The following is a 20,709-nucleotide window of genomic DNA, read 5'->3' as shown; positions in this document are numbered from 1 at the left end:
AGGACCGCAGTAAACAGTCCCCTGTGTTCTGAATTGAGCTGCCCCGAGCCGGTTACTGGGTTACCTTTAGAGGAAACCCCACGTCAGTTAAGTGCGGTGCTTTATCCAGAGTACAGAGGAGAGGGGAGAATTGGGAGCCCTGGTTTCCCAGGACGTTGGGGCATCAGTTCTCTGTGAAGGAGGGACCCTTCAGAAAAAAATCAAAGACTAGACGCCAGCCTCTCCCTGGCTAAACTCTGGTCGTCGGGGTCCGAGCTGATGATAGAAGAAATTTGATGAGGCATTCTTGCTTTAAAAGAACGAGTGATGTGCGAAGGCTTCTCAGGGAAAGAGACGTGTGAGAAACAGGAGCTGGTCTGGGCCGCTTTGTGGGAACCCACGAGGTTACGCCACCTGCTAAGTCTCTGTCCTGTCGGCTCGGCTTACAGGAAGGGTGGATTACATCAGGTCACGGAACCCCTGTCCCCAACATTAGGCTGAAGAAAATACCCCCTGTCCAGCAGACTGAGGATGAGTCTGTCCTCACCAAGGGTTGCTGCTTACACTGGCCTCAGTTTGTCTTCAGGGTCCCTGGACTGGAGAGGAGGGAGGCACCGTTTGTATGGACACCCTAGAACCTCACAAGCCATGTGCCGCGTCCCCTGAGAACCTTCTGGGTCCATGTGGGCAATAAACTGCTGCAAGGACAACAGCAGACAGTCCGTCCAGACGGCGCCCCCATCAGTGTTTGCTGTGGGCCTGGACAGTGACATTGGCAGCTCTGTTTTGGGCCCCTCTGCCACCCCGTTAGTATCTACAGTAGTAACAGACGTGTAGAGAGAAGCTGGGTCCTGGCAAATCAACTGGAGGGCAGATCAGATGCTGAAAGGTTGATGGGCAGCAGTAAACAGACTGTCACTTGGAAGCTTGTGCTGGGGAGGGTCCTAGACAGAGTTCTGGAGTCCAGATGTGAGGGCTGCTCTGTCTGTCCTCAAGGCATCTCTGAACAGGCCAGACCCCAACAGGAAATGGCAGTGCAGCCTCAGGAACTTGGGGCAGCCCCTGTCCTCAGTGCTGTGAGGAGGTCTGGAGAGAGAGGCCTCCAGCCCAGCGATTGAAGTCTGACCCCAGGGAGAAGCACAGGAAGACAGAGCTGCCCCCTCCCTGTGAGAGGAGACGTGCAGAAGTGAATTGACAGCAGTCTTTTTTTAAAAATTATTTATTTTAATATTTATTTATTTGGCTGCACTGGGTCTTAGTTGCAACAGTGGCCCCTCTGCCACCCCGTTAGTATCTACAGTAGTAACAGACGTGTAGAGAGAAGCTGGGTCCTGGCAAATCAACTGGAGGGCAGATCAGATGCTGAAAGGTTGATGGGCAGCAGTAAACAGACTGTCACTTGGAAGCTTGTGCTGGGGAGGGTCCTAGACAGAGTTCTGGAGTCCAGATGTGAGGGCTGCTCTGTCTGTCCTCAAGGCATCTCTGAACAGGCCAGACCCCAACAGGAAATGGCAGTGCAGCCTCAGGAACTTGGGGCAGCCCCTGTCCTCAGTGCTGTGAGGAGGTCTGGAGAGAGAGGCCTCCAGCCCAGCGATTGAAGTCTGACCCCAGGGAGAAGCACAGGAAGACAGAGCTGCCCCCTCCCTGTGAGAGGAGACGTGCAGAAGTGAATTGACAGCAGTCTTTTTTTAAAAATTATTTATTTTAATATTTATTTATTTGGCTGCACTGGGTCTTAGTTGCAACAGGCGGGCTCCTTAGTTGCGGCTCTCCGGCTCCTTAGTTGTGGTATGTGGGCTCCTTAGTTGTGGCATGTAAACTCTTAGTTGCGGCACACACGTGGGATCATCTAGTTCCCTGATCAGGGGTCGAACCCGGGCCCCCTGCACTGGGAGCGTGGCGTCTTAACCACTGCACCACCAGGGGAGTCCTGACATCGGAATCTTAGATGTGGCTGGACTAGGTGACCTGTGAGGTCCCCTGCATCTCTGGCCCTGACAGTGGGGCTTGTTGAACTTTGTGTTTGATGCTGAGCGCTACTCGGGGAGTTTGCAGAGTTCCATAGTGGCAGTGGGGAGACGCTCATTCGTGAGTACAAGTGCAAACGAAGGCCTGCGGGCATGTAAGCAGCGCTGGTCCTTGTGTCGAGCAGGGGCTCGCCGTCTGTCGCAGAGGAGCCTTCAGTCTGGAGTTGATCTGAAGGGGCTTCCGCTGCAGAGACTGGTGCCATCCACTAGAGTGGGATCCGATTTATCCCTGACTTTTCCATCATGCTGTGTCAGTGGAAGCTTCTGATGATAATCAATAACTTGTGGTCTTATTTAGATGATTTCAGAAAAGCGGTGTAACTAAAATGATAATTCAGGGGAAGAGAAAGAGGATAAATGGTGACTTGCTGTGCAGTGTGCTAGGCACTGTGGTAAGCAGTAATCTCCTTGCTGCTAGGAGTATAATGATTAGGGATATAATACACAGTGTTATCACTGCTATTGTGATAAAATGGGGGGGTAAAAATAGCAATATACATATTGTTTCTAAAAGGAAAATCGGTCTTAAAAAGTAAGACTGAAAGCGAATTTATTTCTTTAAAAATACTTGTTCTTATAGCTATAAATGTTTACATTAAAAAAGAAAGATCTTGAATCAACAACCGAACTTTGCAACTTGTAGAAAGAAGAAAAAGATAAACTAAATCCAAAGCTAGCAGGAGGAAGGAAATAATAACGATTAGAGCAGAGGTAAACAAAGACAGAGAATAGAAAAACAGAAGAGAGAATCAGTGAAACCAGAAGTTGGTTCTTCAAGAAGAACAGCAAAGTTGGCAGACCTTTAGCTTATGGACTAAGAGAAAAAGAAAAAAGACTGAAATTACTAAAATCGGAAATGAAGTAGGGGCATTACTACCAGTCCTACAGAAATGAAAAGAATTACCAGAGAGTGCAGTGAACATTGTACACCAACAAATTGGATAACCTGGATGAAATGGACAGATTCCTAGAAACAAAGAGCCAGCCAAGACTAAATCATGAAGAAACAGAGAATCTGAATAGACTTACAACTAGTAAGGAGATTGAATCAGTAATCAAAAATCTCCCAACAAAGAAAAGTTCAGGACCCAATGGCTTCAAAGGTGAATTCTAGCAAACATTTAAAGAAGAATTAATACCCATCCTTCTCAGACTTTTCCAGAAAACTGAAGGGGAGGGAACACTTCCTAACTCATTCTATGAGGCCAGCATAAGTCTGATACCAAAGCCAAAGACACTACAAGAAAAGAAAACGACGGACCACTGAGTGTCCTTTATGAACATTGATGCAGAAATCCTTAACAAAATACTAGCAAACAGAATTCAGCATATTTAAAGGATTATACACCATGATCAAGTAGGATTTATTCCTGGAATGCAAAGGTGTTTCAAGGTATGAAAATTGATTAATAAAACATACCACATCAACAAGGAAAAACCACATGAGCATCTCAGTTGATGCAGCAAAAGCATTTGACAAAATTCACCATCGTTCATGATTAAAAACACTCAACAAAATGGGAATAGAAGGAAACTACCTCCATATAATAAAAGCCACAAATATAAAAAACCTATAGCAAACATCATCCTCAATAATGAAAGATTAAAGTCCGAAAGGGAGGGGATACCTGTATATGTATGGCTGATTCATTTTGTTGTGCAGTGGAGGCTAACACAACATTGTAAAGCAACCATACTCCAATAAAAATTAATTTTAAAAGAAATGAAAGATTAAAAGAAAGCCTTTAATCCTCTGAGATCAGGAACAAGGCAAGGATGCTTGCTTTCACCACTTCTATTCAACATAGTACTAGAAAATCTAGCCACAGCAGTTAGGCAAGAAAAAGATATAAAAGGCATTTAAATTGGAAAGGAAGAGTAAAACGGTCTCCGCAAATGATGTGATCTTATATGTAGAAAATCCTAACGACTCTGCAAAAAAAAAAAAAAAACTGTTAGAATTTAAAAACTGTAAGTGAATTCAGCAAAGTAGCAGGATACAGAGTGCACACACAAAAACTAGTTGCATTTGTACAAACAAACAGTGAACAATCTGAAAGGGAAATTATGAAAACAGTTTTATTTACAGTGGCATTGAAAAGAGTAAAATACTTAGCAATTAACTTACTCAAGGAGGTGGAGGACTTGTACAGTGAGAACTACAAAACATTGCTGAAAGAAAATAAAGAGGGCATCAATAAATGGAAGCACATTCCTGTGTTCCTGGATTGGACACCTTAATATTGTTGAAACGTCAGGAGTACCCAAAGTGGTCTACACATTCAGTGCAATCTCTATCAGAATCCCAGTGATGTTTTTTGAGGAACAGAGAAACCCACCCTAAAATTCATATGGAATCTCAAGGAACTCAGAATTGCCAGAACAGTCTTGGGGGAAAAAAGCGCAAAACTGGAGGCTCACACTTTTGATTTGAAAGCTTACTACAAAGCCACAGTGATCAAAGCAGCGTGGTATTGGCATAAAGACAGGCATACAGACCAGTGGATAACAGTAGAAAGCCCAGAAACAAACCCTTGCATATATGGTCAGGTGATTTTTGACAAGGGTGCCAAGACCCTTCGATGGGGAAAAGACAGTCTTTTCAACAAATGGTGCTGGGAAAATTGGGTATCCACCTGCAAAAGAATGAAGTTGTACCCTTATCTAATACCATATGGAAAAGGGAACTCAAAGTGAATCAAGGACCTGCGTGGAAGACCTAAAAACGTGGAAGAACCTTAAACACATTACTCTCTAAGTGAAATAAGCCAGACACACAAAAAGACATCCTGTCTGATCCCACTCACCTGAGGTCCCTAGAGTAGGCAAGTCCATAGAGACAGAGAGTAGAAGGGTGGGTGCCAGGGGCCAGGGGAGGCGGGCAGTTATTGTTTAACGGGGACTGCGTTTCACTTTTGCAAGATGAAGAGAGATGGGGATACCACTGAAATGGTTCAGATGGTTTATTTTAGGTTACACGTATTTTACAAGGAAAAAAAAAAAAAAAGCACATTCTCTGTCTTTTCACAGTGGAAAGCCATCCTCTTTCATTAAAGCAACCCAAAGGTGCATTCTTATTTTCATTCACCTGTCAAGGAACTACGATGCCATTAATACCAGTTAGGGAAATCGAGCAATTTTAGTTGCATCCAGAGCGTACCAGTCATTCTAGAATCCTTGGAATGGATATCAGTCTCTTCTAATCAAGTAGCATTTTAGAAACTACATAGTAATTCACGATTGCAAAACGTTGCACATCTGTAAATAATTAGTATTCACAAATAAGTACGGCCATGGGGAAACGGTTGGCAGCTTTGAAATCCGTTGTTCTGGTTTGCTTTTAAAGATTTATCCTTGGTTTGTTGTGTGACGCATATATAAGCCTACAGGTACCCAAATGTTCCACAAAATTAATCCCAGAGGCTGCGAAGAGAAGGTCAAAGAGGAGGTTTCTGTTGATTATATTTATCAAACAACTCTGTACTGAGCTCTGTAATAAGATAAAGAAATGATTACTTTTTCTAATGTTTAGCTCATTTTAAATCATTTTAAAAATTTGCAACAGTAATAGTTACTCACGAAAGAAAAATGTTTCTCCTGAAAACTGCAGACCCACGTTACGTAAAGGGAGAATTAGCACCAATATTGAATCTTCCCATCCAAAACTATGGCATATATCTCCTTTTTCAGGTTGTCTTTTATAGCCTATATTATGGTCTTATAGTTTGTACATTTCTTACTGAATTTATATGTAGGTGTTTCACAGTCTTAGGGACTATCACGAGTGGCATCTTAGATGGTGGAATACATTTTCTAAGGAGTTATTGCTGGTCCTTATAGGCGAGCTGAGTTCTGCTTTGTGTCCAGTCATCCCACCGTGTCATCATCTCTCAAATAGTTCTGGAATTGATTGCTTTGAGTTTTCTAGGAGACCATGACATCGTTTACAAATAATAATAGTTTTGTCTTATCCTCTTTATTAGCATTTGAACTTCGTGTTTTGTTTTTTCACTTCAGCTAGAATCTTCAAAGCGTCATGAGTAAGGGTGTTACTAGCAGCAGCATCCTTGTTCAGTTTCTGGCTTTTGTGGAACACTTTGGAGGTTTCACATTAAGTCTGATGCTTGCCATACAAATTTTTGATACTTTTTAGCAAATTAAAGAGCCCTTCCCTGGTGGCGCAGTGGTTAAGTATCTGCCTGCCAATGCAGGGGACACAGGTTCGAGCCCCAGCCTGGGAAGATCCCACATGCCGCGGAGTAACTAAGCCCGTGCGCCACAACTACTGAGCCTGCGTTCTAGAGCCCACGCACCACAACTGCTGAGCCTGTGAGCCACAACTACTGAAGCCCGTGCGTCTAGAGCCCGTGCTGTGCAACAAGAGAAGCCGCCGCAATGAGAAGTCTGCGCGCTGCAACGAAGAGTAGCCCCCGCTCGCTGTAACTAGGAAAGCCTGTGTGCAGCAATGAAGACCCAACACAGCTAAAAATAAATTAATTAATTAAAAAAAAATTTTTTTAAGCAGGAATAGACATTAAATTTGTATGTTTTTTCTCTTTTTATGTGTTTTTGTATGAATTAGATTAGGCTTTCTAATTTTGAGACATCCTTGCATTCCTGGAATTAAACCCTACTAGATTATAATATATTATTCTTTAATCCATTATTAGGTATTTTATTTAGGATTTTTATATCTGTATTCTGAGGTATTACTGAGTTTTCATCTTTGAGGTCTTGTTTGTTTTGTATAAAGGATAATTATGCTAATCTCATAGAATGAATTGAGAACTTTCCATGTTTTTCCAGTTTTTAGGAATAGTTCAACTTTCCTAATCTACAAAGGGTTTGCATAGACCCCACCATGAAACTCTGGGGCCTGGTTCATTTTTGCAGGGGAAGGAACAAGGACTCAGTATCTTTTACTGCCTTTTCAGTAAACATTGTGTTCATGAACCTACTTGGGGTTTTCTACTTCTTAAGTGAGTTTTACAAATTGATATTTGCCTGGGAAATTATCCACATCATTCATATAAAGGGGTGGGCTTAAGCTTGTGCTTATGGGGCAGCTGATGAAAATGGGTGCATGATGGCTACAGGAGAATTCCCCTGCCTCTAACTTCGCACTGTAATGAGAGCACTTGCTCCCCTAAAAGGAGGCCGGCCAGTGCCCCTGGCGTCCCAGCTGTGCCCACAGCCTGCCCTCTGAGCTGTCCAGCGTCGAGAGAGGCCAGAAGTCTAGACTGTTAGGTGAAATCTCAAAGGGTTTTTCATGTTGGCTCAGCTTGTAAAACACGTTGTGCAGGGCCAACAAGATAGCCGCGAGCCACCTGTTGGCAGCTGTTCTTTATATATGGAAGGCATGAATTGTACAGGTGTTTTCTCTTGTGGTTTTAGATCTTTGTATGTGTCCGTGTCCCTTCTCACTCCCGCTGTTTTTGTTGTTCCTTTTCTTCCCTTGTTCGGCCCGGGAGGAAGTTCAGAGAACCAACTTTTGGGTTTATTGATCACATTTACTTCTTGGTTTTCCGAATTTCAGCTTTTACCTTTAATTCCTTATTAGTTGATTTCTTGTTTCATTTTGTTTGGGCTTCTTACATTGAACGCATACTTTTCAGGCTTTCGTTGTTGTTGTTCTCTCATAAATGCCACTAAACTGTACATTTTCTTCTACATCTTGGGCTCATCTTATAAAATTTGATTTGTGGGGCTTTCCTTGTCAGTTATTTCTAAACAGACTGTAATTTCAACTTTGGTTTCTTCTCTAATACTTTTAAACTATTAACAAATTTTAAGTGCATGAATTTGATTTTATTAAGTTACTCTTGTTTCATTTTGGAGGGTTTAATGGGCAGTTTTTTGTTTGTGTGTTTCAATTTGAAGATGTAATAGGCTGTTTATTAGGTGGTTCCTGTGTCGAGCAGCATTCCGTCCAGCAGCTGGGAGCGCTGCCGGTTGTGGTGTGTCCTTCCCTGTAGGACTGAATATACGCCCTCTTCCGTTTTTTTTTTTCTTCTAGTAATTTTGAAGATATGTATCCCATATCCTTTCAGTGGTTAATTTACAAGAATACATTTATATAAACACCAAGATTTAATCATTTCGTAGCCTCCTCCTTCAAATAAGGCAGTGCCTTGAGCCCATTCTTAATTCCCTATTCCCCTCAGTTTCTTTTTAGTTGTGGGAAAATCTACGTTACTCAAAATTTACTACCTTAACCGTTTCTACGTCTACAGTTCATTCATACTGAGTGCTGTTCAGCTCCAGAACTCCCTCATCTTCACAAGCTGAAGCTCGTGCTTAAACAGCGGCCCCCGCCCCCTCCCTCTGCAGCCCCTGGTGCCTGCTGTGGCACTCAGGGCGACCTCCCCAGGGCTCACACTTGACGTGCAGGGCCCCTCGTGGTTCTTCAGTGAACTGTGACTGTCCAGTCACCGTACTGACAGATCCACCTCTGATACGTTAATTTCTCTTTAAAATCTGAACTCCTCGCTGTGTTTTTCATGCAAGAAAAGTGTTTGCGATGATTTTGAGCGAGTCGCGTGAGGCGCTGAGATCGAGTATAAGGTAGCGTTTCTGTAGTGCTGCGGCTTCTGTCCGCAGACGCGGTCTCTTGTATGTATCGTTTTAAAAGTCTCCCCTTGAAAATGTCCAGGGTAGCTCTTGCTGGTACTAAGACTTTTTGTTTTTTACATCCCCCATGAATTAGATGACAATGAAAACCAAACAGCGCATGCTAACAGAAGACTGGGAGCTTTTTAAACAAAGGCGATTCATGGAAGAGCAGGTGAGGCTGGGGGCCGGAGGGGCGGTTCACAGGAATGGGAATTGCTCCCTGCGGGTGGACGGCTCCAAAAGACCGGCGCTTCAACACCACACTGCATGTTCTGCTCACTGGGCGTGGCAGTGGTGTAAACTGGTTTTCCTTCCGACTTCCTTCTCTCCTGTATCCCTCAGGGGACACCCGCGTTTACAGAGCCACCCGCTCGGGCCACAGCCACCCGGGAGTCCCCACGGACTCCTCCTAGGCGGGTGGCGTGTCCCCGGTTTACTCACCAGGGTGCATACGGTGAAGTCGCAGGGCTGAGACTTGGTGCGCGCCACGAGTGCCAGGGGCCATGCCTTCGCCGTGGCTGCTGGCGGCCCCGGCGCACCCCTTCCTCCAGCGGCTCTTCCCCCCACTCCTCTGCCTGCCGCTTTGGCAGAACTCCCGGGGGCTGCGCTGTGGTGGTCTCAGGGCATTGGGCTTCACTGGGAAACTTGCTTCCCGTGCATGTGCTGGCTTCTCTCCCAGTTAGTCTCCCTTGCCGGGCGTGCTCCCTTGGCCTTCCCTAGGTGTCGGTGGCCCCAGCCTCGCCCGCACCCGTGGTCTCCTCTGGGCGCCCCAGGTAGACAGAGGGCAGCCGTGCTCCGCTCGCTTACCTGTGTGGCTTCTGTCCTGTCCCACGGCTCTTCTGGCCACCACCCATCCCGTTGCCCAAGCCGGGCCACAGGCTCCTTCCCTAAAATGCAGAGGCTCGCCCGCTCCAGTGGAAGTTGAGGTGCCGCTTCCTAGGTGGTTCCCGGGTCCCCCCTCCTCCATGCTCCACTGGCGTCCTCTCCAGCTGGCCTTCCTCACTGCTGCGTTCCTTCCCACCCGCCCACTGCGGCCTTTGTGCTGACTGTCCAGCTTCCATCGTGCCTCATAAGCGTCTGTGTAACTCGTGGGCGCTGGGTGCCACGGCTCTGTGTGCACAGGCCTGATGGCGGTGAGGCTGTTCCCCGAGACGCACTCCTGCTCAGCCCAGGCCCAGCAGCCGCCGAGGGTCTCGTGAGGGGATGCCCAGCTCAGTGCTCTTCGCTGGCCCGGACGCCCTCCTTGCCTCTGACGGGATAACCAGCACTGCACCTGGGCCTTGCTGAGGCTTGGCACCTGCCGAGCAGCTTCCCCACCCCTCCAGCATGCTGAGCAGATCTCCCGGGGCACCTTCTGCGTCACGGTCTTCAAATTTGGTTTCTTGCCTGTCCCCTCTTCCAGAATCTAAGCTCCTTGAGGGCAGTGATTATCTCTACGTTCCTGGTACCTAGCAAGTACAAAGCCCATGGCAGATTCAGGGTAAAGGCTGGGTGTCTGCTGTGAGGGGTGCTGCAGCGTGTTTGCTGGTGAGGAAGCCTATTAGGGGTTACTGGTCCCTGGCCTGTGTCAGGGCCTCTCCCAGCCTCACGGCTGTGTGCCTCACACCTCTGCGGCCCCTTTTCCTGGCCCTGCCCCACCTTAGGAAGCTGTGGTCGTTGGTTCTGAGTGTGACACACACTACCACAATTACTGGAAAATATAAGCTGTGTCACGGGGCGGCGCGTCTTGCAAAACTAACCCGTTGTCTCGTGATTTCCTCCAGTTGACGAACAAGAAGGCCGTCGCTGGCGAGAACAGCTTCACGGACACCATGAGGCACGTGCTGTCGTCGCGACTGAGCATGCCCGACTGCCCCAACTGCAACTACAGGAGGAGGTGAGCCTGCGTGTGCGCGCAGCGGGCCGCGGGACCCTCGCTGACCCCACAGAGGGCCGGCACCAACCTCTGAAGAGCACGGTCTGCCCTTCTCTGTTGGCTGTCTCGGTAACTGTCCTTAATTCCCAATCAGATGTGCTTGCGATGACTGCAGCCTCTCACACATCCTCACTTGTGGTATCATGGACCCCCCCGTCACTGGCGACATCCACATTCACCAGCTACCACTCCAGGTGGACTCTGCTCCCGACTATCTCTCTGAGATGCGCCCACCTAGCGTGTCATCAGCAAGCTCAGGGTCAGGTTCCAGCTCACCCATTACAGTTCAGCAACATCCCAGACTCATCCTCACAGACAATGGCTCTGCACCAACTTTGTAAGTCGTGACTTTGTCATAAGGTTTCAGAAATGTAACTAATCCAGTGATGAGAAGTAGAGACAGTAACGTCTGCAGAAGTGTGGATAGCATTACAGTGCTTTTCAAGAGAAAGGACCCTTCATTTTTCTAAACAGCTTTTAAAACATGGCATCAGGAAGCCCAAACTGTGACCCTGTTTCATGACCTGCCTAAAAGAAGGTGAATGAATAACCGCAGTGAGGCAAACAAACACATGCTGGTCTGCAGGGAAGTGTTTCCCAGCGCCGGCCTGACCCGCGCTCACTGAATCACGGGTGGCCAGCCCGCTGCTCGTTCCGCCTCATCGTCAGCCCAGCATCCATGCTTGTTCCATGTCTTGCTAAGAACTCAGATGATCACTTTAGCAAGCGACTGAAAGGTTCTGTTCTCCGTGTTCCCGCATTACCTAGAAGGATGTTTTGTACAAGCGAGGTGGCTGTGCAGCTGTCGCCAGTTCACAGGGAGGGGAGTGGGCCCGTGTTTCTTGGGACTTGTGGCCGTGTCTCGTGTTGAGGCTACCTGCTCTAGCTTCTGGACAGGCTGCACGCGGGTATATGTTTTAAGAAATAAAACATGCCCTCTGCATGTCACAGTGTGTGTGGGTGCCGGGAGCCCTGTGGAGGTGACCAGCCCCCCCGCCATGGCTCCCAGTGGAGGGATGGTGCCCCGCATTTCTCAGACTTCTCGCTTCCCCCGTCTGGATTTCGCACGGTGACTCTGAGGCTTTCCTTCGGAGTCTTTCAATTCTCAATATGGATTTGGTCTCAAACACAGAATAATAGTAAAGGGATTGGCCTGAACACCGTGACTCCTTTCACTGAACTCAAGGTGCTTCATAGCTGTAGAAGCCCTGTGCTCTCGGAGCCGGTGCAGAGTGTTGAGGGCTTCCCAGCTAGCTGCCAGCTAGCTCATCACAGGAGCGTCCCGCAGTTCAGCGTGTGCAGTCGAGTAAGAACTTACATTGGAAGAGCTCGCCCAGCTCCTGTGTCCTGGCGGCTGGCGCCAGCCGTGGTCTCCCATGCTGCGTTGAGTGGCGGAGCCGGGGCCGTGTGCGGATGCTCTGGGCCTCTGGCCGCCAGCACCTTGTGATCCGTGTCTTCCCGGTAGACGCTCTGTGATCCGAGGAGCTCCATGTGGCCGCTGGCTTGTGTTGTCTCTCGTGGTGCCGCTTCTACGTTGATGAAATAGAAGCGTGGCGGTTTAGTCGCTGGGCTGCAGTGCTGTCTGGACTTCACGGGTTCTGGGGTCGCCTCCACTGCACGGAGCGCGTGGTTTAGTTCCTTCATCTCTGCACCTTGGCTTCCTCCTCTGGGTCGTGGTGATGCTAACACCTCGGGAGCAGGTGTGGGTGCAGCCCAGGGCAAAGCCTGCTGTTAGCTCAGGTGCAGCGGGACCCCAGGAGGCCTGCTGGGCACTGTGCGTGCTTGCTGTGATGAGCTCCGGATGGTAGCACGTTGTAGTCTATTGACGCTTGTTTTCCTAGAAGTGGAAAAGAACCTGAGTTTGGCAATTCTGGACACTCTTCCCTAAAGCCAGAAGGTCTCCAGTTCTTAGGCTCGTTCCTTCTGGAGGCCATTGAGTGTTGAGGCTCAAGGCAGACGCGGTGGCATGTTTACGTGGACCCGTGGGGTGTCCATTTACAGTCATGCCTTGAACCATGCACACTGAGCCAGGAGCTCTGCGCCAGCTCTTTTCATGTACCAGAAAGTCATACATTTTAAGTGGTCTTCATAGGCTCTAGCCTTGAAGTCTCCTTACTTTTTTTTTGGTAGCTATTCCATTTGCCCATCGCTTGGATGTCTTGCTAAAGCTGGTAATTGAGATTATGACTGGACTTGGCCACAGCTGGCCTTGTAGTGAAAAATCTTGTAGTATTTTGTCACATAAGTGCCTTTAATGTTTTGTTGAGCTGGCTGTGTCTGAAATTTTGGCGATTATAAAAACAAACGGTAAAGACCTACGGTTGTTCTCCGTACCCCTTTAATTAGAATCCAAAATTGTGTCTGCTTGGAAATGGCAGAGAGAACAGTTGTACACCAGGGCACTTCGACTTGAGTAGATGTATAACATCAATTAATCTGATTGAATTCTGTGCTTTCCTTAATGTTTCTCCTTCTGGAGTCTTGTTTTCCGTTCTTCCAGATAGCACAAATGGTAATCTTCCAGGCGTTTCCTCGTGCGTTCAGGTTACGAGGAGATGCTGAGGGGCATGCGTGGCACTCAGTGCAGCACTCCTGTGAACGAGCGCGGTGTCTGCTTGGCGGGTGGTGCGTTCGCTGTGCTTGCGGAGAGCGGCCTCCTGGTGACGTCTCTGCTTTCTCAGTTGTAGTGACGATGAAGATGTTGCGCCATTGTCAGCTAAGTTTGCTGATATTTATCCGCTGAGTAACTATGACGATGCCGAGGTGGTGGCCAGCATGAATGGAATCCACGGTGAACTGAACGGTGGCGGGGAAAACATGGCCCTGAAGGACGAGGTATGGGCATGCGTCTTCATAGTGACAGTAAGTGACATCAGACGGTGTCTGGTGTGTCAGTTGCCTCCATTCTTCTGTTTCAAAAAGTGAAAATTACAAAGGGTTGTTTTTAAAGTCCCCTCAGGTAAGCAGTACCAGCAGTAGTTCTTCAGAGGCTGATGACGAGGAGGCAGACGGCGAAAGTAGTGGGGAGCCCCCGGGAGCCCCGAAGGAAGACACAGCTCTAGGAGACGGGAGCCCTGGGAAGGAGGAAAGTAAAGTGGACAGTCCACCCCCGTCTTACTCAACTCAGCAGGTATGATTTTATTTTTTCGAACTTTGTTTTGCCAGAGGTCTCTTTTCTGCCTCTGGTTTCTCTAAACATGAGCGTTATTGAACACAGAATTATTTCATTTCGAAAAACTTCTGCAGATTAGGCCTGGAGAGAGTCAAGGCATACTTGCAAATAAGCAGATGTGACTCGCACCCTCACTTCAGTCCTGTTCCTCTTTCCTGAATCTGTGATCAGTGTCATCTTGACTGCGGCACCGCACAGTGGCTCCAGATGTTTAAGCGTTGGGGAGGTTTTCTTGTCTGGGAAGCAAGGGAAGGGCTTTTTTTTAATAAAATGAAACAGTGGAATGTTAAAATTTCAGAAAAGGTTGGTTTTGTGAGGGAGCTTTTCTATCCTGATAGGTATCTGTTTTTCTGTTAACCAAAGGTGCGGGTACCTGACCAGCCTGTTATTTTTTCTTAGAGACTCAGAGTTTTATAATAGGCGCTCAAGCAGTTTTTAAATGAAAGGAAGAACAAATGAAGGTCCAGGCTGATTAAAACCATTTTAGTAGGTGGTGTAAATCTGCAGGAAAGGACACCAGAAGGTGTTACTACCCTGAGAAGTCCCGCTCCCACCTCCTTCCTCCTCTACCGGCTGCAGCGCCTGCTCACCCCCAGCCCCTAGTCCCAATGCGTAACCAGCTTTACCTATTTAAAACTAGGTCCTTCCAGTGTTTATTTATGCAAATACAAATATTCTTCGCCTTTTCATGAGAAAGGCTTATACTAATGCACACTCTGTTCTCTTCCCTCCTAGCAGTGTGTCCTGACCAGCTTCACCTGTACAGGGCGCACTTCCTCTTGCTCCGCTGCTGGTCTCTTTGTATTCCATTGTGTGGACGTGTCATAGTTTCGTTTTGTTTTTCTTTTTAGTCCCTGCTGACGGACACTTGTGTTTGCTTCCGTTTGTTTCCCCATCATAAACTATTCAGTGAGTAACCTTACATATCTGACATTTTATACGTAGGCAGTTCTGTCCCTAGGAGCGGTCACCAGGAGTGGCTTTACCGGGTCAGAGCGTGGTGCCCTCCCCTCCCCCTGGAAGAGTTTTGAACTCTTGCCAGTCTGGTAGATGAGAAGTGGTAACCCCGTGAGGTTTCAGTTTTCATTCCATTTTCTGTGGGCAAAGGTGAGCACATTCTGTCATATGTTTAGGGGCCGTTTGGGTTGCATTTCCTTCTCTGTCTTGTTTTTGAGTTTAATAATTCTTTGTGGGGACTTCCCTGGTGGTCCGTTGGCTAAGACTCCACACTCCCAGTGCAGGGGGCCCGGGTTCGATCCCTGGTCGGGGAACTAGATCCTGCATGCCTCAACTAAGTGTCCACACACTGCAACTAAAGATCCCGCATACTGAAACGAAGATCCTACGTGCCACAGCTAAGACCCAGCACCTCCAAATAAATAAATATTAAAAAAAAAAAAAAAAAAAAGAGTTCTTTATATATTGGTATATATTGGTACAAGTCATTTATCAAGTATGTGATCTACAGATATTTTCTTTGGGTCCGTGGTATGTCTTAGTATTTTTATGGTGTTTTTTGAAAAGCAGAAGTTATTAATTTTGATGCATTCCAGTTTATAAATTTTTTCTTTTATGAATCATGCTTTTGACGTCATATCCAAGAAAATTTTACCTAATACAAAACTCTCGTTTCCTCTATAATATTTATAATTTTAGCTCTTACTTAGGTCTGTGGTCCATTTGACTCAGTTTTGCTTATGGTCTGAGGTTAGGGTCCAAATTCACCTTTTTGCATATTTGGGTATCCAGTTGTCCCAGTACCATTTGTTGAAAGGGCCACCCTTTCCCCTGTTGGATTGCATTGGCTATTTATTGCAAATCAATTGACTATAAATGTATGGGTTAATGTCTGTGCTCAGGATCCTGTTCATTTGATCTCCGCGTCCTTAAACCCGTACTCTACTTGACTGTTGCTTTACTGTAAGTTTGGAAGTCGGGTAGGATCTGCCCTGCAGCTTGGTGGGCCTTTTTCAAAATTGTTTAGCCTTTTCAAAGTCTAAATGCATTCAAAATCTGTGTGCATTTCCATATACATTTTATTTTTTGTTTTATTTAGTATTATTTATTTATTTATTTGCCATACTGCATGGCTTTGTGGGATCTTAGTTCCCCGACCAGGGATTGAACCTGGGCCCCCACAGTGAAAGCGCCGAGTCCTAACCACTGAACCACCAGGGAATTCCCCGTATACATTTTAGGAACAATTTGTTACCTTCTCCAAAAAGACCTGCTTGGATTTTGATAGAGGTTGCATTGAATTCTTGAATATTTGATAGAATTCATCAGCAAACTTCTCTGGGCCTAATCTTTTATTTGTGGGATGATAAGGATCAATTTTGGGAAAATACAGTCTCAACAAAATTGAATCTGTCAGTCAGTGACCATGCTGCTTCCATTTATTTAGGTCATCTTTAATTTCTCTCAGCAGTTTTTAAAAATTTCTAGTCTGTGGTTCTCAAACATGTTTCTTAAGTTTATTCTTAAGTATTAGATGTCTTTTGATTCTATAGTAAAGGTGTTTTCTAATTTCGATTTTCAGTTGACTGTTGGTAATATACAGAAATACAATAGATTCTTATATATTGATCTTGAATTCTGCAGCTTTGCTAATAAACTTGTTTTAGAAGGGTTGAAGTTTTGTGGTTTTGGGGTTTTTTGTTTTTTCTTTTTGGTAGATTACTTTGGACTTTATACATGCAGGATCATGTTGTCTGTGAATAAACAGTTTTACTTCTTCCTTTCCAGTCTGGATTCTTTTAATTCCCTACTCTTGCCTTATTGAGCCAGCTAGAACCTCCAGTACAGTGTTGAATAGAAGTGGTGCAAGCAGATGTCTTTGCTTATTCCCAGTCTTAGGGGGAAAGCATTCAGTCTTTGACCAGTAAAGTATGATGCTAGCTGTAGGTTTTTCGTAGATGTCCTTTGTCAAGTTGAGGAAATTCCGATCTACTCCTAGGTTCTTGGGAGTTTTATCATGAACATGCTTTGGGTTTTTCAGATGCCTTCTCTGCATCTGTTGAGATGTCCCTGTGGTTTTCATCCTTTATTCTGTTACCGTGGTGTATCTCATCAAGTGATTTTCGTATATTAAACCAACCTTGTGTTCCTGGGATAAATTCCACTTGCTCATGGCATGTAGTCCCTTTTTCATATGTTGCTTGATTGGTTATTTTGTTAGGGTTTTTGCATCTGTGCTAATAAAAGATAACTGGTCTATAGTTGTCCATCCTTATGATGTCTTTGTCTGGCTTTGGTATCAGGGTGATACCTGGCCTGCCTCATAGAATGAGTTGGGAATTGTTTGTTCTGCATATATTTTCTGAAGGAATTTGTCTAAGATTGAGATTTCTTAAATATTTGATAGAATTCACAAGTGAAATCCCATGAGCCTGGTCTCTTTTTGTGGGAAATTTTGTAATTACTAATTCAAATTTTGTTTACTTACTACAGGTCTATTCAGATTTTCTGTTTCTTCTTGGGTTGAGTTTAATAATTTGTGTCTTTTTAGGAATTTATCCATTTCATCTAAATTGTCTGATTTGATATCATATGGTTGTTTATTATACTCTCTTTTAATTCTGTAGAGTCTGTAGTGATGTTAATTCCTGATTTGGGTAATTTTGTTTACTCCTTTTTAACCCCCTCAGTCAGTCTGGCTATAGGTTTGTCCATTTTTGTAAATAACCAATTTTTGGTTTTGTTACTTTTCTCTGTTTGTCTCTTTTCTCTTTCATTGATTTCTGTTCTGATCTCCAATGTTTCCTTCTATATTCTTTGGGTTTGGTTTGTTCTGTTTCTAGCTTGTTGAATCTAAAGCTTAGATTACTGATTTTAGAGCTTCCAAATTTATTGAGACTAGTTTTATGGCCTAACGTGTGGTCTGCCCTAGAGGCGCACTTGAATGTAATCTGTGCTCTGCCCCTACTAGGTGGAGCGGCCTGTAAATGAGAGTCGGCTCAATTGATCGACAGCATTAGCGTTAGTCAAGTCTTCCATATCCTTCCTGATTTTCTATCTAGTTCTGAAAATTTTTGAGAGAGACATATTGAAGTCTTCAAGTATACCTTTTGGGTTGTCTATTCCTCTTTCAAATCTGCCGGGTTTTGTTTCATGCATTTTGGGGCAGTGTTGTTGAATGTGTATCCATGTGATTATTGTTCTGTCTCCCTAATATATTGGCCCTTTTGTCATTATGAACTGTTTCCCTGCTAATACTTTTTATCTTAGACTGTTTTGTCTAATACTAATACTCCACCTGTCTTCGGAGTACTGTTATATATTTTTTCAGCTCTTAATTTCGGCTTCTTTGTGTCTTTGAGTCTAAAATTTGCCTTCCAGTCTTTTAGTTTGGTCTCATATTTTTATCCTGTCCATCAGTCCTTGCCTTTTGTTTGAAATGAGTCATGTACATTTAATGTAATTATTGACAATATTTACCTTTGCCATTTTGCTGGTTATTTCTATATGTCTCATGTTTTTTGTACCTCTGTCCCTCCTTTACTTCCTTTTTTCATATCAAAGAAAATTTTAGTGTACCATTTTAATTCTGCTATTGATTCTTGAGTTACGTTTTTTTGTTTGTTTGTTTTAAAGTTTAATTTTTTAAGGAGTGTGGGGAGTTGGGAACAGGAAGAGCCCTGGGCAAGAAGGCTAGACCCCTTCTGTTCTCACCTGAAAGTTCTAGCAGATTTGCATGAATAAACGCTTCTCAATTTGTTTTTTTCCTTTGGTTGATTTCCAGAGCCTCAAAACGATTGCCTTTGACAATTGTGTTCAGTTTTACACTTGTTTTGAGGGAGAAGAGTCACCGACTGCTTCATTCCACCTTAGCCGGAAGTCCCATCTCTGGTGCATTTTGAAGAATCTCTGTGTAACCGTCCGTTAAGCAGTGTGAGCCCGGCGGAGCGTGGCACCGGTGGTCTTGTTGTCCTTGGCCCCAGCCCCCTCTCTCCGCTCTGCCGTCTTGCCAGTCCCCTTGCCCCTGCTCAGACAGGCGCGGGGTGCACCCAGCTGGGGGGAGGTGCGCACCCCCTTCTCTTTTCAGGTCTTTTCAGTCCCAGTCCTGGGGGCCCTCGTTTACCTCACAAGGAGGGACCCGTCAACCTGGGGTGTCAGGACGGGCCCTGCTGCCTTTGTATCTGCCGTGTGACTGGCTCTAATTCAGTCCATACAATTCTTTGTTTCCCTAAATACTAAATACTCATTTACTAAATACTTCCTTTTTCCTTCCCTTTAGGCAGAGCAAGCTCCAAACACTTGTGAATGTCACGTCTGTAAACAAGAGGCGTCTGGATTGACGCCGTCGGCAGTGACGGCTGGAGCCCTTCCTCCCGGCCACCAGTTCCTGAGCCCCGAGAAGCCCACACACCCCGCTCTGCATCTTTACCCCCACATCCATGGACATGTGCCCTTGCACGCCGTCCCACACCTGCCTCGCCCTCTCATCCACCCCACCTTGTACACAGCGCCCCCCTTCACACACAGTAAGGTAAGTCAGGGCAGAAAGGGCTGGAAAGCTCACCCGTCACTCGGACCTTGAGGGGTACATGTTGAAACAAACGGAAACCCATAAATTGGCAGCTTGTGTAGGACAGCATCCACGCTTGATTGGAGGGTCTGTAAATGTTTCCTTTTACCGTAATACCTTCACCTCTTAGAATTTTGAACCTTTGCACTTGTAAAAAAACAATCATGAAAGTCATGGTTTATTCCTCCAGAATTAACTAGTACGTGAAGAGTTTTTCAGATGGTGCCGGAGTGACGGGTTGTGCTCGGGGACCTTCCACACAGGGCTTCTCCCCACCCAGAGAGCAGGTCAGTTCTCTACCAGCAGCTTTTCGAGGCCTGGCTCTTTTTCTCAGTGTGGTGGGTAAAATAATTTGAATGTGACATGAGTCCTCTAACACTGGCTGGGCTCTACTGGGTCTAAAATGACTGTCCTCTAAGCACGAGACCGAGGACTTTTATGTAGAAAGGAACAAGCTTGAAGGAGGGACCCTGGGTGCCATGCGGTGCAAGCCTGTGTGCCGGCAGGTGATGAGTGGGAGGGGCTGGGGGCAGACCGGGAGGCCTGGCCAGGAGAGTAGTGAGGGGCTGGGAAAGTGTGATTTGCGTGCATTTCTTCTCCGAGAACCTCAGGTTTATGTTCAGTATCTTAGACTTTGCAGTGAGATTTTCAGGTTAGTTTCGTTCTTTGTGCCTCTCTAACTATTTTGAACTTACCTTTATTGACTCTTATCATGAATTTTTATTTTTTGGTCACTTACTCTGCCTCGTGTTATTAGTTCTAGTCAGTCAAAAGTAGAATTTTCCCCAAACTCTACTGATAATGTTACTTAAAGCAGTGATTCTCCACTGGGAGAGAAAGGGAGGACGTGGCCTGAAAGGGGCTTTCTCAAGAAGGCCACACGTTGCCATAGCTGGGGAGGGGCACAGGCGAGAGAGATTATAACCACTGGTTTATAACAGAGTGTAATCAGCTTGTCTTGTTCTCTTATGATAAGTGCTTGGTGACCACTCACATTTATGCTTAAATTTTATTAGATTGAATTGCTCAATTTGAACACTTAATGATACCTTTGTTAATCAGGTGATTTTAAGTAGCATCATTCAGGTGTGTATTCGAGGCCAGGCTATTTTCATGGTCTCCCTGATCCACAGCCCTTGCCCTCTGGGTGAACGTATGAGTTCGGGAAGCTGTTGGCTCCCCGTTCTTACCTGAATGGAGCTCCAGTTGCTAGTCCCTAGGGAACCACCCAGAGAAAAGAGTATAGAATGGTCTCTCATACTTTCTTGCTGGTGGAAGCTGTTCAAGAATTAGTTCCTAAAAATCTTCAAGTAAAGTAGTGAAATTGATTATCCCCAAAGGCTATTGGGACCTCTAGTTAAAACTGATATTCCCCCCCCCCCCCCCCCCCCCCCCCCCCCTCCCTCTCTCTCTTCCTCTCTCTCTCTTTCACACACACACACACACACACACACACACAAACACACATACACACACT

The 20,709-nt window shown here is 45.8% G+C and overlaps 1 protein-coding gene across 1 annotated transcript in view; it reads left to right on the top strand.

Annotated features, from left to right (window-relative positions):
• Positions 1–20,709, top strand: part of FAM193A (family with sequence similarity 193 member A) — a 100,688-nt gene that overhangs the window by 41,288 nt on the left and 38,691 nt on the right. The window contains exons 7-12 of the mRNA XM_024745135.1: positions 8,713–8,790; positions 10,382–10,494; positions 10,628–10,870; positions 13,215–13,368; positions 13,484–13,663; positions 18,942–19,193. Coding sequence (XP_024600903.1) covers positions 8,713–8,790; positions 10,382–10,494; positions 10,628–10,870; positions 13,215–13,368; positions 13,484–13,663; positions 18,942–19,193 — 1,020 coding nt within the window. The remainder of the gene's footprint in view (positions 1–8,712; positions 8,791–10,381; positions 10,495–10,627; positions 10,871–13,214; positions 13,369–13,483; positions 13,664–18,941; positions 19,194–20,709) is intronic.

Source organism: Neophocaena asiaeorientalis, unplaced genomic scaffold (genome assembly GCF_003031525.2).
Source record: "Neophocaena asiaeorientalis asiaeorientalis breed wild unplaced genomic scaffold, Neophocaena_asiaeorientalis_V1.1 scaffold65, whole genome shotgun sequence".
Classification (NCBI taxonomy): domain Eukaryota; kingdom Metazoa; phylum Chordata; class Mammalia; order Artiodactyla; family Phocoenidae; genus Neophocaena; species Neophocaena asiaeorientalis.
Note: the sequence above shows the minus strand (reverse complement) of the source record. Positions and strands in the feature narration are given on the sequence as shown.